The sequence below is a fragment of the Schistocerca nitens genome, chromosome 2, assembly GCF_023898315.1.
Source record: "Schistocerca nitens isolate TAMUIC-IGC-003100 chromosome 2, iqSchNite1.1, whole genome shotgun sequence".
Classification (NCBI taxonomy): Eukaryota; Metazoa; Arthropoda; class Insecta; order Orthoptera; family Acrididae; genus Schistocerca; species Schistocerca nitens.
The window spans coordinates 900344143-900359709 of NC_064615.1; the positions used below are offsets into that span (position 1 = coordinate 900344143).

Below are 15567 nucleotides of genomic sequence, written 5' to 3' on the forward strand. Positions count from 1 at the left end.
GAGTCCTGCGCGCATCGACGAAAAATAATGTCTGGTGAAACAGCGACGGTGTCGTGAACTACCAACTGCTTCTCCGAGGTGTAACCACCACATCTGACATTTACTGTCTACAACTAGGCGTCCTGAAGACGGTATCGACGAACGACGACCAAGAAGACTGCATGAAGCGATGCTACTTCACGATACCGACTGTCAGCATTCCGCTAGACTGACAAAAGACACTATAGACGTGTGGTGTTGGGAAGTCGTTCCGCACTCACCTTATTCACCTGACCCAGCGCTCTGAGACTGTTAAAATCTGAGAGTGCAGGTTCAGGTCTCTCGTCTGTAGTGTCCTTTTTGCCCTCTATCGAACAGCCTTGAAGGAAGTTCGTTTCCAGATGAAAATGCGCTCCGAACATGGCTCGACGAGTTCTTCGCCTCAGTATCAGATGATTTCTACAATTGTGAAATCGAAAACTCACCACACCGTTGGCAGACTGTTGTAAATAGTGAAGGAGAGTATATTACTCATGATTAAAATATCTGTTACGTGTATCTGTTGTGCTTATTAAACTTATGGAAATACGCTACGAACTTGTACACAAACACTTAGATGAGTAGCATTTCTACCTCTTTTTTATTGGTGTAAACTGTACTCCCACAAACTTTCAACTCAAGTATGTATTTTCCTTGTGTTTCCATTTGTCTACTGTCACGTCCAGCAAGAGGACGAGTTGCGTTACCTTGGGTATCTAGACTGTAGCTAGTACGGGGGAGAGTCAAACTCACTTCCTTCTTACAGTTTTTAACGCCGTCATGTTTACGTCAACCGTGCACTGTGGTGCGTTTTTGAATACGCCTTGAGGAGAGAAGGTGGATTACGGAATAAAAAATATCGAGCGCTATTCACGAAAGACCTACTGTGTCCATATCTTCGTAACTAACAACGGTACAAGAAAGGCAATCATGCTGGTTGATATCCCCTCGTAGCTTGATACTTTTTTAAATTTGCTTTTAAACGAAAAGTTTTTTGGGATGGTCAAAATAGGTGCGGCACAGCAAATTCCAGAATGATTTAGACAAGGCACCTGTACGGTGCTAAAAGTCGCAACTGACTCTAAATAATGAAAAGTGTCGGATCATCCAAATGAGTTCCAAAAGGAACCATTACATTTTGGTTACCCGATGAATCACAGGAATCTAAAGGCTGCAAATTCAATGAAATACCTTGGGATTGCAATTACGAGGAACTTAAATTAGAAAGGAGGAGGAGATTAGTGGTTAACTCCCCGCTGACAACGACGTCATTGTTCCGATTAGGGAAGGATGGGGAAAAAAATCGGCCCTTTCAAAGGAACCATCACGGCATTTGCTTGAAGCCTAAATTAGGATGGTCGGACGTGGGTTTGATTCGTGAATGCGGAGAGTGGAACGGTAGAGAAATAGTCTGAAGGTGTGGTCCGATAAACTCCCTGCCACACACTGAAATGTGAATTGCATAGTAGTCATGTATGAATAGACGTCCGTCGACTGCATGTCATGTTTTTTAACTTTTTTATTTCCATAGGCATTTCTGAGCGACAGCTCCATTCGTAAGATCTTCCAAGCCCACTTGAGGCTTTCCACCTTCTCCTGGTGAAGCCGTTATAGCTGCCTGTTGCCAAAATATGCTTCTCTGGCGGTCCGTGGCGAAATTCCTTACGTCGTTCGAAATATACGCGAATACATACCACGCCTGTATCGGCTATTTCAATTCTATCCATGGACTGCAGTTTTAAGATACTGTAAACTCTGGTAAAGAATGAAACTCATTATTCTTCAAATGGCGTATTAAAATCTGTGAATTAGATAGAGGTGGTATGCCCTTCTTTTTATACTATCTTTGAACTGGTGTAGCCAGCCATTTAGAAGAGGATCTGAGTTTAACGTGGAGTCCGAACCGAGGAGGAAGCAGGCATTTCTGACGTATACTTTGCCGGAAGAAAATTAGTACGCTTGGAAAGACGACGTCGATTTCGATCCCATGACGGCACTGCCACTTGAGGGATAGTAGGTATACTGACAATGGTTCAGTGTCTTCCGCCAACCTACAGCGCAGTGGCATAGCTACCAGAGCGGCATCTCTGTCACTCTTTAATACGGAATGCTCATTTTAAAGCCAGAAGGCTGAGTGTCATTCAAGAAGGCAACCATGCCACAGAGACGCACTTGCGCTTTCCAGAATCAAATGAGCGAGTTTCAGAGGGGTCAAATTGTGGCCTGAGTGACGGGATGGTCCTTTCGGCGAACTGCCACACAAGTTTCACGCGCAGCGTCAGTCGTGCAACCACCTTGATACGAGTGGTCACGTGAACACTCTCACGCCCGTAGACGAGGTCCTGGACGTCCACAAACGTCCGCCAGGATCGTCGTATCGCAGCAGTGACAGAGCACAGATAAGAGGGCTCGTGACCCCAGACGTGCCAACATGAAATGTTGCCAACCGGTTATTAACAGTAGGACTACGGGCGCATACACACCTCTAGCCCATCTTCCACGCAAGCCACAGCATCGACGTGCACGGCTCGACTGGTGCTGTCAGAGGATCACTTGGAAGATGGAATGGTCCGCCGTGGTCTTTAGCGACGAATGCAGATTCTACCTGCACGCAAGTGATGGTCGTTTACGCGTACCTACGTTGACCTTGTGAGTGCTGTCACGTAGAATGCATTCGTCCAAGATAACTGGCACTATTGCAGGAGTTATAGTCTGGGGTGCAGTAAACTACAACTCTCGTTCACCTTTGGTGTTTCTGAAGGGGACGCTAAACGGCGCTCGGTACGTCCAAAATGTTGTCTTTCGCCGTTCGTGCAACAGGAAGGTTCGTATTGTGCCAGTAGGCTAATGCTTGCCCACACACTGCCCGTGAAACTAACCGTGCAGCAACTTTCCTGGCCAGCACGATCTCCAGACCTGTCACCTATCGAGCAATTGAGGGATGCGACTCGTCAACAAACAACTCTTACAGAACTACGTGAACAAGTTGAGCAGGCGTGGCATAACGTATCTCATCTGTAAGATCAACTACATGCCAGATCAGTGCCTGCATTGCCGCTCGTGGATGTTATACCGCGTACTAGTATGGGTGTTTCGGCTTGGGCCGACGGCTGGTACCTCAGCACAGCTTGTGCTATTGATCTGTAAATGTAATCATTTCATGTACTCCATATGCACTGTGCAACAATACATCATGAGTGAACTGGAAACTTCTAATTTTTATTCTGGCAATGTAGATGAGTAGCATTTCTACGTCCTATTCGTTGGTGAACTTTGTACTTCTACAAACCTTCAACCGAACTGTGCATTACTCTTGGGGGTTTCCATTTGTTTATTGTCATCTCCAGCAAGTGGGTTCGTTACCCCAGATACGTGCACTGCGTGCTAGTACGTGGGAGAGTGAGATTCAGTTCTCTGTTACGCTTTAAATAGCATCATTTTTACGTCAACTGTGCACTGTGGTACGTTTTTGAACACGTCTCGAGGAGAGAAAGTAGGTTACGGAATAACAAACATAGGGTGCTATTTACGAAAGACGTACTGGACGTACTGCTGTCTATATTTTTATTTTGCTTTTGGACGGAAACTTATTTGAGATGGTCAAGGTAAGTGGGGCTCCCCAACTGCAAAATGATTTAGACGACATATCTGTACGATGCGATAAGGGGTAATTGATTCCAAACAATGAAAAGTGTCGGGTCATCCACATGAGTTCTAAATCGAATCTATTACTTACGGTTACACAAAAATCAAAAGGTTGCCAATTCTACTAAATACCTAGGGATTGCAATTACAAACAACTTAAACTGAAACGGTCACACTAATTATGTTGTGGGGAAGGCGAACAGAAGACTGTGTTTTACTGGCTCAACACTCAGAAGATGCAAGAGCTCTACCAAAGAGACTGGCTACACTACACTTGTTCGAACTCTGTGCGGTATGGGATTCTTGCCTGATAGGATTGACGGACGACATCGAAAAAGCTCAAAGAACGACAATGAAACGGGGGAGTGTGTGTCACGGATACGATACGTGAGGTTGGATGGTAATCATTAAAACAAAGCCATTTTTTGTTGCGAGATATCTTTCCACGTAATTTCACCAACTTTCTCCAACAACTTTTGTTGCCGCCCAATTACATAGAGAGAAATGGTTATAGTAATAATATAAAAGAAATCAGAGCTAGCACTGAAAGATGGTTTTTTTTTCCGTGCGCTTTTCGAGGTTGGAACGGTAGACAAATAGTCTAAAACTTGTTCGACGAAAATTCTGCCAGACATTTAAGTATGAACTGCAGAGTAGTCATTTGGATGTAGATATATTTTGTGAATAGAATTCATTTGAAGTAACTCTTAATTGCCAAGATCGCATTCAATACTATTGATAACTGATGATCTGTATAAACAGTTTGTCATCTTCTGATCTGTAAAGTGACGCATTTACATAGACTAAAATTTACAATAATCACTTACATTTGCCATTACAAACAAGGCAATGTAAACTCTACATTTTCAATACTGAATTTCAAAAAAACGTTGTTGTTATACGTCCTGACTCATTGTGACTGTAACACACATGTCATGTTGACATTATAGTGTATAGTATGTAGCACATTCCACAGATTCGTTACAAATAAAAACCAGTTAATTACTAACAAATACTACACAGTTAAAAAGCACGTTGTGTGGAATGTCCTACATTCTATACACTATATGGGCTACGTGATACAGAAATAATGGAACAGAAAGTATAACAAGTCTTTGAAGATATTAAAAGCTAGAATTTCGATTTCTTCTTTTGTAACAACAAGTAGAAATAATGATTGTAGATGTACTCTACATTTATCAGTCACTTTATAGATCTGAAGATGGAAAACTATTGAATCTGATCATCAGTAATAAATAGCATTCAATGTGATCTTGGCTATTAAAGGTTTCTTCAAAACAAATACCGATTGCTGTTTCCAATCTCCAATTACGAGAAATTTCAACTCAATAGGAGTCTCTCGACTGTATTTCGTGTATTGTAGCCTTTAATGTTCGTTAGATATTTTGGAGCGAAAACTCAATTCGTCAGAGCTTCCGACCTCACTTGAGGTTTTTGCCATGTCACGACGAAGCTGTTGTACCTGCGTGTTGCGAGAATATGGTTCACTGGTAGTCCATGGAGAAATTCCTTACGTCGTTCGGAGAATACACGATTACGAGGTGTCATCAAAAAGTAAAGGGAATTTTTGTTTTTATTATAGAATCTTTATTCATCAACATCAACATTATCCCCTTCAAAGTAATCCCCCACGAATATAGTAACTTATCCGAGCGCTTGTCCCAATCTTGGAAGCACTTCTGGAACTCACTTTTCGTTATGGCGTTCACTTGCTGCAGCGATTCTGTTTTTATGTCATTAATGGTGGCAAAATGATATCCATTCATAATTCTCTTCCGCCTCGGGAATAGAAGTCACAGGGGGCAATGTAGTGCGAATACGGTGGCTGAGAACGCACTGCGGTTTTGTTTTTTGTCAGAAAATCATGAACAAGGATTGAAGCACTGAAGCGTGAGCGGGATCAGTATCGTGATCCAATTTATAAGAGATATTTTGTCGCAATTCAGGATGTTTCCTTCGGATAGTTTCACGCAAACGGTGCTAACTTCTAGGTAGTACCGTATGACCGTAAAGCAGGAAGTCATGATTTAATATCCCATTGTAATCGAAGAAAACATTGAGAAGAACTTTCACATTCGATCGAACTTCCCGAATATTTTTCGGTCTTGGCTCTTCAGGCCTTGCATTTTGTTTCATACCCATACAACCAAGTTTTGTCATCTGTCATAACCTCCTTTAGAAGTTCTGGAACGTTGTCGAGTTCGTTCAGCAATTTCTAAGAAATGACTACGCGACGTCGTTTCTGTCAAATTTCCACAATTCCCGAAAAAACTTTGGTGCTACACATTTCAAGCCCAAAATATAGGAATAAGTTGTTTGGCATGAGCCAAAGGATATGCCGGCGTCAGCAGCAACCTCTCTCATATTCCACAACCATTTTCTTTAATTTTATGTATACACTACTGGCCACTAAAATTGCTACACCACGAAGATGACGTGCTACAGACGCGAAATTTAACCTACAGGAAGAAGATGCTGTGATATGCAAATGATTAGCTTTTCAGAGCATTCACACAAGGTTGGCGCCGGTGGCGACACCTACAACGTGCTGACATGAGGAAAGTATCCAACCGATTTATCATACACAAACAGCAGTTGAACGGCGATGCCTGGTGAAACGTTGTTGTGATGCCTCGTGTAAGGAGGAGAAATGCGTACCATCACGTTTACGACTTTGATAAAGGTCGGATTGTAGCCTGTCGCAATTGCGGTTCATCGTATCGAGACATTGCTGTTCGCGTTGGTAGAGATCCAATGACTGTTAGCAGAATATGGAATCGGAGGGTTCAGGAGGGTAATACGGAACGCCGTGCTGGATCCCAACAGCCTCGTATCACAAGCAGTCGAGATGACAGGCATCTTATCCGCATGGCTGTAACGGATCGTGCAGCCACATCTCGATCCCTGAGTCAACAGATGGGGACGTTTGCAAGACAACAACCATCTGCACGAACACTTCGACGACGTTTGCAGCAGCATGGACTATGAGCTCGGAGACCATGGCTGCGGTTACCATTGACGCTACATCACAGACAGGAGCGCCTGCGATGGTGTACTCAACGTCGAACCTGGCTGCACGAATGGCAAAACGTCATTTTTTCGGATGAATCCAGGTTTTGTTTACAGCATCATGATGGTCGCATCCGTGTTTGGCGACATCGCGGTGAACGCACATTGGAAGCGTGTATTTGTCATCGCCATACTGGCGTATCACCCGGCTTGATGGTATGGGGTGTCATTGGTCACACGTCTCGGTCACCTCTTGTTCGCATTGACGGCACTTTGAACAGTGGACGTTACACTTCAGATGTGTTGCGACCCGTGGCTCTACCCTTCATTCGAACCCTGCGAAACCCTACATTTCAGCAGGATAATGCACCACCGCATGTTGTAGGTCCTGTACGGGCTTTTCTGGATACAGAAAATCTTAGACTGCTGCCCTGGCCAGCACATTCTCCAGATCTCTCACCAACTGAAAACGTCTGGTCAATGGTGGCCGAGCAACTGGCTCGTCACAATACGCCAGGCACTACTCTTGATGAACTGTGGTATCTTGTTGAAGCTTCATGGGCAGCTGTACCTGTACACGCCATCCAAGCTCTGTTTGACTCAATGCCCAGGCGTATCAAGGTCGATATTACGGTCAGAGGTGGTTGTTCTGGGTACTGATTTCTGAGGATCTATGCACCCAAATTGCGTGAAAATGTAATCACATGTCAGTTCTAGTATAATATATTTGTCCAATGAATACCCGTTTATCATCTGCATTTCTTCATGGTGTAGCAATTTTAATGGCCAGTAGTGTATATTCTTTTACTTCTTCCACACTGTCGTCAGTAATTGATGGCGTCCAGAGCGGCCGTCGTCTTCTTCTCGATCCTCTTTGAAACATCTATACCACTCGTAACTCTTCCCCAACTCATAGTAGATATGCCAAAAGCCACGTTTCGAATCCTGTGCTGCACTTTATTTCATTTTTCAAGCAAAATGTAATGAAAATTCTTTGAGCTATCTTTTTCGAAAGTAAAAGTTCGCCGAGCATTCGAAAACACGTGTAACTTTTTCGACTGTCAACAATAAAATAAATATTCAAAACACCTGAAAATGCAAACACATACCAGGAATGTGGGTACTAACTAGATTAAAAAATTAAAAATCTGACGTATAAAGGCCGCGAAATTAAATTCCCTTTACTTTTCGATCACACCTTGCACATATTACGCGTGTATCGGCTATTTACAAATTTATGCACTGACTGCACTTTTAAGACACTGACTGCACTTTGGTAAAGAATGAAGCTAATTATACTTTACACCGCATATTAAAAGCTGTGAATTAGACAGAAGTGGCATGCCGTTGTTTTTATCCTATCTTTGAACCTTTGAACTGATGTAGCCAGGTACTCACAAGACGATTTACAGTTTACCGTGGACTCCAAAGCAAGGAGCAAGTAGGCATTTGTGACCTATACAAGTCACTGCCAGTCGTGATCGAAAAAAATGTAGGTCCGAATGGGGACTGACCATCGATCTTCTATATTTTTCCATTCTGATGCTTGCCCAGAACAGGGCACTGAGTACACGCTAGAATAATATCGATGGTGTGCTTACGGGTGTTCAGCTAAGTTGTTGTTTCCATTTTATGCACAACATTTCGAAAAAATAACTAATCAATCACGCAGAGAAACCTGAGATATTTCAATGATATTCTTCAGTTGTGTTAGGCAGTGACCGAAATAACAGCACAAGGAGTGGACTACATCAAACTGCATTCACAAAAGCCTTTCCATTGTATCAGGTGAACACCGACACACATCACTCCGCTTGCCACTGTACAGTGTGTGGCGGATGGTACTCTCTACTTGAGGTGTCAATTTTCTGTCGTACTGCATTCGCGTATGGAGCGAGAGGAGAAGTGTTTGCATTCTCGGTGCATGACGTGTTTTATGTTATTCGACTGATCTCAGCTCGACGTTTACAATGGATGCAGCAAAATAGTCGATGGGGTTTCTTGGGATATCGGTAAAATAAATTTACACAATAGCGTTTGGCGAGAACTACATTGTTTTTCTTCCACATTTCTCTCTTTTTAAATTAACTGGTCATTTCTGTTTTCCATGGGCTATACCGAACTGTTTCTATCCCTAAATCCATCAATTTGTACGCGATACGTCAACAGCTATCAAGCCAGCTTGATGAAGATTCCAACTAATGCAGTCGAGCTCTCGAGTAGATCGCAATAATGTCTTGTAAGCTGTTTCCTTAATAGGAGTACTGTAATTTGTCAGATCTCTCCCAACAAGTCTACGATTCCACGTTCAATGTAATATCACACATCGAGTTTATGTACGAGGAATGTACACAGAAATCGGTGTATATGAGTCCCTACTTTCTCCCGATGAACAGAGTGGTCTTTTGTGCCGGTGTACGTAAGGAGCGACCGTATTCCAGTTTCTCTATTTTTTTTTCGCTAGTATTTATGTGAAAGTTTAGGTCAATAAGTCATCCTGTGGTACAGATGTTTCGCTCTACACGAAAGGCAACTTCGAGGAGTACAATAATTAAGTCATTACTGCTGGTTTTGTTCATGCTGATCATTATCAATTTCGATGGCTGCAGATTTCACACCCCGTCATTAATGTTCGGAACAAATGTTGCACTTCGAGGAATTAAAAAAAAAAATCACATATGACGTATTAATCACTAATACAAAAAAAAAACTGTAACATGTTTGTTACATCCAAAATAGATTTGGTGGTAGGCTTCGTCGCTTGCTAGAACTGTTTGAGGATAGAAAATCATTTGGATGACGAGGCAGATACACGTAAGGAAATTAGAAAAAACAGAAACACTAACCCGTGCTGTGTTGGGAACTTATTTTCATAAGCTACCCACCGACCAAACGCCACTGCAACAGAGAAGCACAAGCAATGAAACACATAAGCGCTCACTACCAGAACCCGTTATGAATGCCGTTAAACACACAATCAGGTTTCTTGCAAGCCCTGTCTTCATAGGAAAATGCAGAATGTAAATGAAAGCCTTAAGCATTTAATTTGGATGAGATGTCCAAAAACGACTGTTGAATGAGGGAAAAATCATACCGAATTTAAGCGCTGGAGGAAAAAAGGTGCGAATTCGGGTGTGTTTTCTGCAAAAGCATTTACACCATCAATTGGAGCAGGATCAAAAAAGTTGACGAAGAACTGTCCGATTTTCAAACACTAGCCACAAAGAAAGGAAGGAGAGAGAAGCGAGAACTGGAGGATCAGGAGTTTCAGTATAAAGGAATTTAAAATTCGGGTTAGCCTATTATATGTTTGAACATCTGAACCATACTTTTAAAATACATTGCTGTGTTCTACACTTTTCTTACATTATAAGAGGCCATTTAAGAAAAATTATAACCAAATGATACGATATTTTCATGTTCTCTTCAATAGATATTTCTCATTTCTCTAAATTTGAAACAAAAACAGGACATCCTTTACTTAAATTCTAATTACAGGGTTGCGTGTTAGCAAAAATACACGGTTTTGATTAAGCCAACAGCATGTAAAACATGGATTATTTGATGGTGAAAAACGTCCAATTAATGCCTCGTTGCCCGCATTCGAATGATTAATCACCCAACGAGCTTATTTTCTTCCGTTATGTCAAACAACAAGGATTTTCATCAGAAGAAGCTGTTGAACCATCTCAGAACCACGTTCCTGAGGTGCCAATGTTAGACGATTTTTATAAATAACTGTTTCATTCTTTTCGAAGAAACTGAAAGATGGCCTCGTGTCTTCGTCGACTCACCTTTCGAGTAACTTGAGAGGAAAGACAAAATCTCTAAATAAAGAATACTCGAACGTCGAGATCAACCGTGTAGCCCCTGCAGATGATCCTGGCAATATTTTCCGAAAACATCGAAAGAGCAACTGAGCACGTCAGCATATTGAAAGAGAAGGCGGTAAAGCATGGATTACAATTTTCTTGCGGGAAGACAGAGTTCATAACGAAAATTAAAAATACTCCGAAGTTTCTGCACAAGACACGGTAGAATCAACAGAGTGAATAAATTTAAATACCTCGAGAAAATAATACAGCAAACAAAAACAATGCCCAGAAAAACGGAAATGAACTATCAATTTACGAAGGGCATTTTCAATTAAAAATGACTCTCAGTAAAAAGAAAAATCCAACACTAGAACATTGTCATAAAACTGGAGTTCCTTTATGCAGCGAAAAGTTTAGCTCTCAACAAAAATGAAGAAATTGAACAGTTGCAAAAAGAGGAAAGGAAAGTACTGCGGAAAATACTAGGTCCACACAAAGTTGGGAGGACGTAGATGACAAGCAGTATTGAAGAAATCTACACCCAGACCGAAAAAATACCTGAGGCTGATTTCATGGTCGCTCGGTTCGAACGAAACAGGAAAGACTGCCTAAAAGAAAGTTTTGAGTATTTAGAAAAAAATTCTCAAAACGCAAATCACATGGTTCAAGTAAGTGAAGAGAGACTTAGCAGAAATTGATTTCACGAAAGGAAATTCTAGCCACGCCATCTTTTCGAAAAAAGATTAGGAAGTTAGTGGAAGTTCAGGAAAAAGACAGAAAGAATCATCACAGTGTGAATAGATGAAAGAAGCAAAGAACACGGTGAAAGAATGGAGAAGTTTCAGTAAGACCGAAAATAAGGAAAGAAGGGAACATCATGAGGAAGTTACCCCACGTGGTCCATTGATGACCTATATCTCTAACGTCGATCAGTTGTAGAATTTTGAACACGTATTATGTTCGAGTATAATGACCTTTCTGGAGACTAGAAATCTACTCTGTAGGAATCAGCATGGGGTTCGAAAGAGACGATCTTGTGAAACCCAGCTCGCGCTATTCGTTCACGAGACTCAGAGGGCCATAAACACGGGTTCCCCGGTAGACGCCGTGTTTCTTGACTTCCGCAAGGCGTTTGATACAGTTCCCCACAGTAGTTTAATGAACAAAGTAAGAGCATATGGAATAACAGACCAATTGTGTAATTGGATTGACGAGTTCCTAGATAACAGAACGCAGCATGTCATTCTCAATGGAGAGAAGTCTTCCGAAGTAGGAGTGATTTCAAGTGTGCCGCAGGGGAGTGTCGGAGGACCGTTGCTATTCACAAAATATATATACAATATACAATATATATATATATATATATATATATATATATATATATATATATATATATAACCTTGTGGATAACATCGGAAGTTCACTGAGGCTTTTTGCGGATGATGCTGTAGTATATTGAGAGGTTGTAACGACGGAAAATTGTACTGAAATGCAGGAGGATCTGAAATGATTTGACGCATGGTGCAGGGAATGGCAGTTGAATCTCAATGTAGACAAGTGTAATGTGCTGCGAATACATAGAAAGAAAGATCCTTTATCATTTAGCTACAATATAGCAGGTCAGTAACTGGAAGCAGTTAATTCCATAAATTATCTGGGAATAGGCATTAGGAGTGATTTAAAATGGAATGACCATATAATATTAATCGTCGGTAAAGCAGATGCCAGACTGAGATTCCATTGGAAGGAAGAATCCTAAGGAAATGCAGTCCGAAAACAAAGGAAGTAGATTACAGTACACTTGCTCTCCCACTGCTTGAATATTGCTCACCGGTGTGGGATCCGTACCAGATAGGGTTGACAGAAGAGATAGAGATGATCCAACGGAGAGCAGCGCGCTTCGTTACAGGATCATTTAGTAATCGCGAAAGCATTACGGATATGACACACAAACTCCAGTGGAAGACTCTGCAAGAGAGACGTTCAGTAGCTCGGTACGGGCTTTTGTTGAAGTTTCGAGAACATACCTTCACCGAGGAGTCAAGCAGTATATTGCTTCCTCCTACAAATATCTCGCGAAGAGACCATGAGGATAAAATCAGAGAGATTAGAACCCACACAGAGGCATACCGACAATCTTTCTTTCCACGAACAATCCAGACTGGAATAGAACGGAGAACCAATAGAGGTACTCAAAGTAACCTCCGCCACACACCGTCAGGTAGCTTGCGGAGTATGGATGTAGGTGTAGATGTAGAGATGGCCGAAGTGGAAGGAAGAAGAAGAAGAAAGAGAATAAAAAACAACTTGAAATACGAGGGACGTTCAACAAGTAATATAAAACACGTTTTTTGTTGGTGAGTTTCAACTGAAAAAAAAATGTGAAATATCTGGTGGGACATCGTGAAACATTCCCGCTTCAACCCCTAAAGTTTCATGAAGTCACGACAGGTGGTGGTGCAATACGTAGAATTCAAAATGGCGTCTCTAACGGAGGAGCGTGCCATATAGAGAGTTGTCATTGAGTTTCTTTTGCGAAGAACCACAGTATCGCAGATATTGATAGGCACTCGTAGAATGTTTACGGAGACCTGGCAGTGAATAAAAGCACGGTGAGTCGTTGGGCGAGGTTGTGCAAACCTGTACGATCCAGTCTGCCGGCCGACGGTACAGAACTGTGACTCCTGCAATGTTCGAACGTGGGGACACACTCATTCGAGATGGTCGACGGATCACAATCAAACACTTCGGTGCTCAACTGGATATCTCTCTTGGCAATGCTGTCATACTCGTCCACTAGTTGGGTCCTCAAAGGTGTGCGCCCGCTGAGTTACTCACGGACTAACAGAAGACCACAAAGAGGAAAGAAGGACCATCTATGCGGGATTGCTAGCGCGTTACGTGGCTGCTCATGACAATTTTTTGTCGAACATTATCACATGGGTGCATCACTTTCGAACCTGAAACAAAACGGCAGTCCATGGAGCGGCCCCACATCACCTCTCCTCAGAAGGTAAAGTTCAAGGCTGCACCCTCAGCCAGTAAACTCATGGCGGTAATGATCAACTCAGAAGTGTATTGTCCCAGCTCAGGAAACTGAAGAAACGTCTTCAGCGTGTTCGTTCCCACAAAACGCACTTCTCCATGACAAGGCAAGGCCTCACGCAAGTCTGCGCACCCGAGAGGAGTTCACAAAACTTCACTGGACTATTTTTCCTCGTCCACCCTACTCTCCGGATCTCGCACCTTCCGACTTCCATCTGCCAGGTTCAATCAAGGATGCACTCCGCGGGAAGCAGAACGTGGATAATGGGGAGGTTATTGAAGCAACAAGACGTTGGATCCGCGACCATACAGGCTCTCCCAGTAAGGTGGCGTAATGCTGTTGCACTGAACAGTGGTTATGTTGAAAAATATGAGTCTGTAGCCAAAAGACTGAGGAATAATATGTCACCCTGGAATCCTGAATAAAACCTAGATAGTTTCAGAAAAAAATGTTTTGCATTACTTTCTGAACGCCCTTCGTATCTTAGAAATGGTAAGCAATAGAATGGTGAGTATCATTCAGTCCAGATCTGAATCGTAGTAAAAGTCTAAACACAAACGCTTTACCTTTGACTAGCTACATTAGCACGAAGGCGTCTTAGAATACGTTGTTATTAAAAATGAAAGAACGGGTAACTGACCTGCTCCTCCGGAAGACGCCACTTGCTCCACCTCTCGTCCAAAGAAATCCTTCACAACCTGAAACAAAGAAATGTGTCATTACTTGGAAAATATGTATGAATAGGTCTACTTCGCAACTCACATACTAGTGTACGGGAATAGTGGCAATAAAGAGAACCAAATAAACTCTAAAGTAATAACATAACACGTCAGAAGAGTGTATACAAAAGGAACCTACATTTTAAGGAAAAAAAAAACCGTAACTATCATTTGATATGGAAAGGTAACGTGGGGGCGTTAAAGCGTGGGTAAGAGGGAGTATTGTTTATTACACCCAAGCATCTTTTTGTTAAACTCGGCATGTCGAGCATAGATTCATGCATGTAACATATTGCACTCTATTGTTCTAACAAACGATTGATAAAACGAAGAAAAATTTGGATTTATCCGTACATTCAGAAAAACAATCTGCAGACTGCTTGTAGCAGCCAAGGAGCTGCAGAAAGAGAGATTCGAAATTCACTGCTTTCTACAGAATAGGGAAGGTGACACCACTGTCTATTTTCCATAGTAATTTATGTTTTGCTCATTAGCAAATAATTGTGCGTAGCTCTTACAGAATCTTATTGTTTGATGATCCAATTCTGTGCATGAGTAATAATCGTTGAATACCGTTGGTCGATTGTGAATTATGCAAGTAATCGTGAGACCGATCATGTTAATTGATGTTTTGTTTTTGGAACGTGAGTATCGCAGCTTTTGCAGCCTTATCGTGTCGATACACTCTGACGTTGTGTGATCTATTATCGCAAGTCTCCCTGTGGTGTAAGATCACATCCCTCAGACGCACAGGCTTTATAATTTTTTTACATACTGTGGTACTGATCCCTTAGCCCAGTATGACTCTTGTAACCGACTGGCATTTAAGTTATTGCTGGTTTTCTCCTTCCTAGAATCGGTGCAGACCCATACATGATGTTCCATTCTTTTCAGAAACCGACGGAACTTCTTGTCGTCCGAACGCCAAGTTAACCCCGATACAAGGCAATTTTGCCAAAACGCTTAAATGTCAGCCAGTCTGCCAATGTACCATTGCAGAGATTTTCGTGTGGCGCACGGATTCCAAAATGCCTAGTGCGATGCCATATACAGGCAAATCCACGGTGGTACGGGGGAGTGCCCAGAAAGTAAGCTCCGATCGGTTGCGAAATGGAAACAACAGTGAAAATCCGAAGAAGTTTTGCGCAAATGTGTTGGACAGTGTCTCTAGTATGCCCGTCGCTCGCGTCACGTCGCTCTTTCTAGTTTTGAGCGCACCGTGAGCACATAGAGCGCCTAGAAAATAATGTCTCCCGCCAAATATGAGTGCGTTTCGAAATATTTTGCCCGATTT

At 42.2% G+C, this 15567-nt stretch overlaps 1 protein-coding gene across 2 annotated transcripts in view; it reads right to left on the reverse strand.

Annotated features, from left to right (window-relative positions):
- The window catches only part of LOC126234697 (chromosome transmission fidelity protein 18 homolog), a 511528-nt gene that overhangs the window by 14996 nt on the left and 480965 nt on the right, over positions 1-15567 (reverse strand). For both annotated transcript variants that reach the window (XM_049943438.1, XM_049943437.1), the window contains exon 19: positions 14195-14252. In XM_049943438.1, the coding sequence (XP_049799395.1) occupies positions 14195-14252 (58 nt within the window). The remainder of the gene's footprint in view (positions 1-14194; positions 14253-15567) is intronic.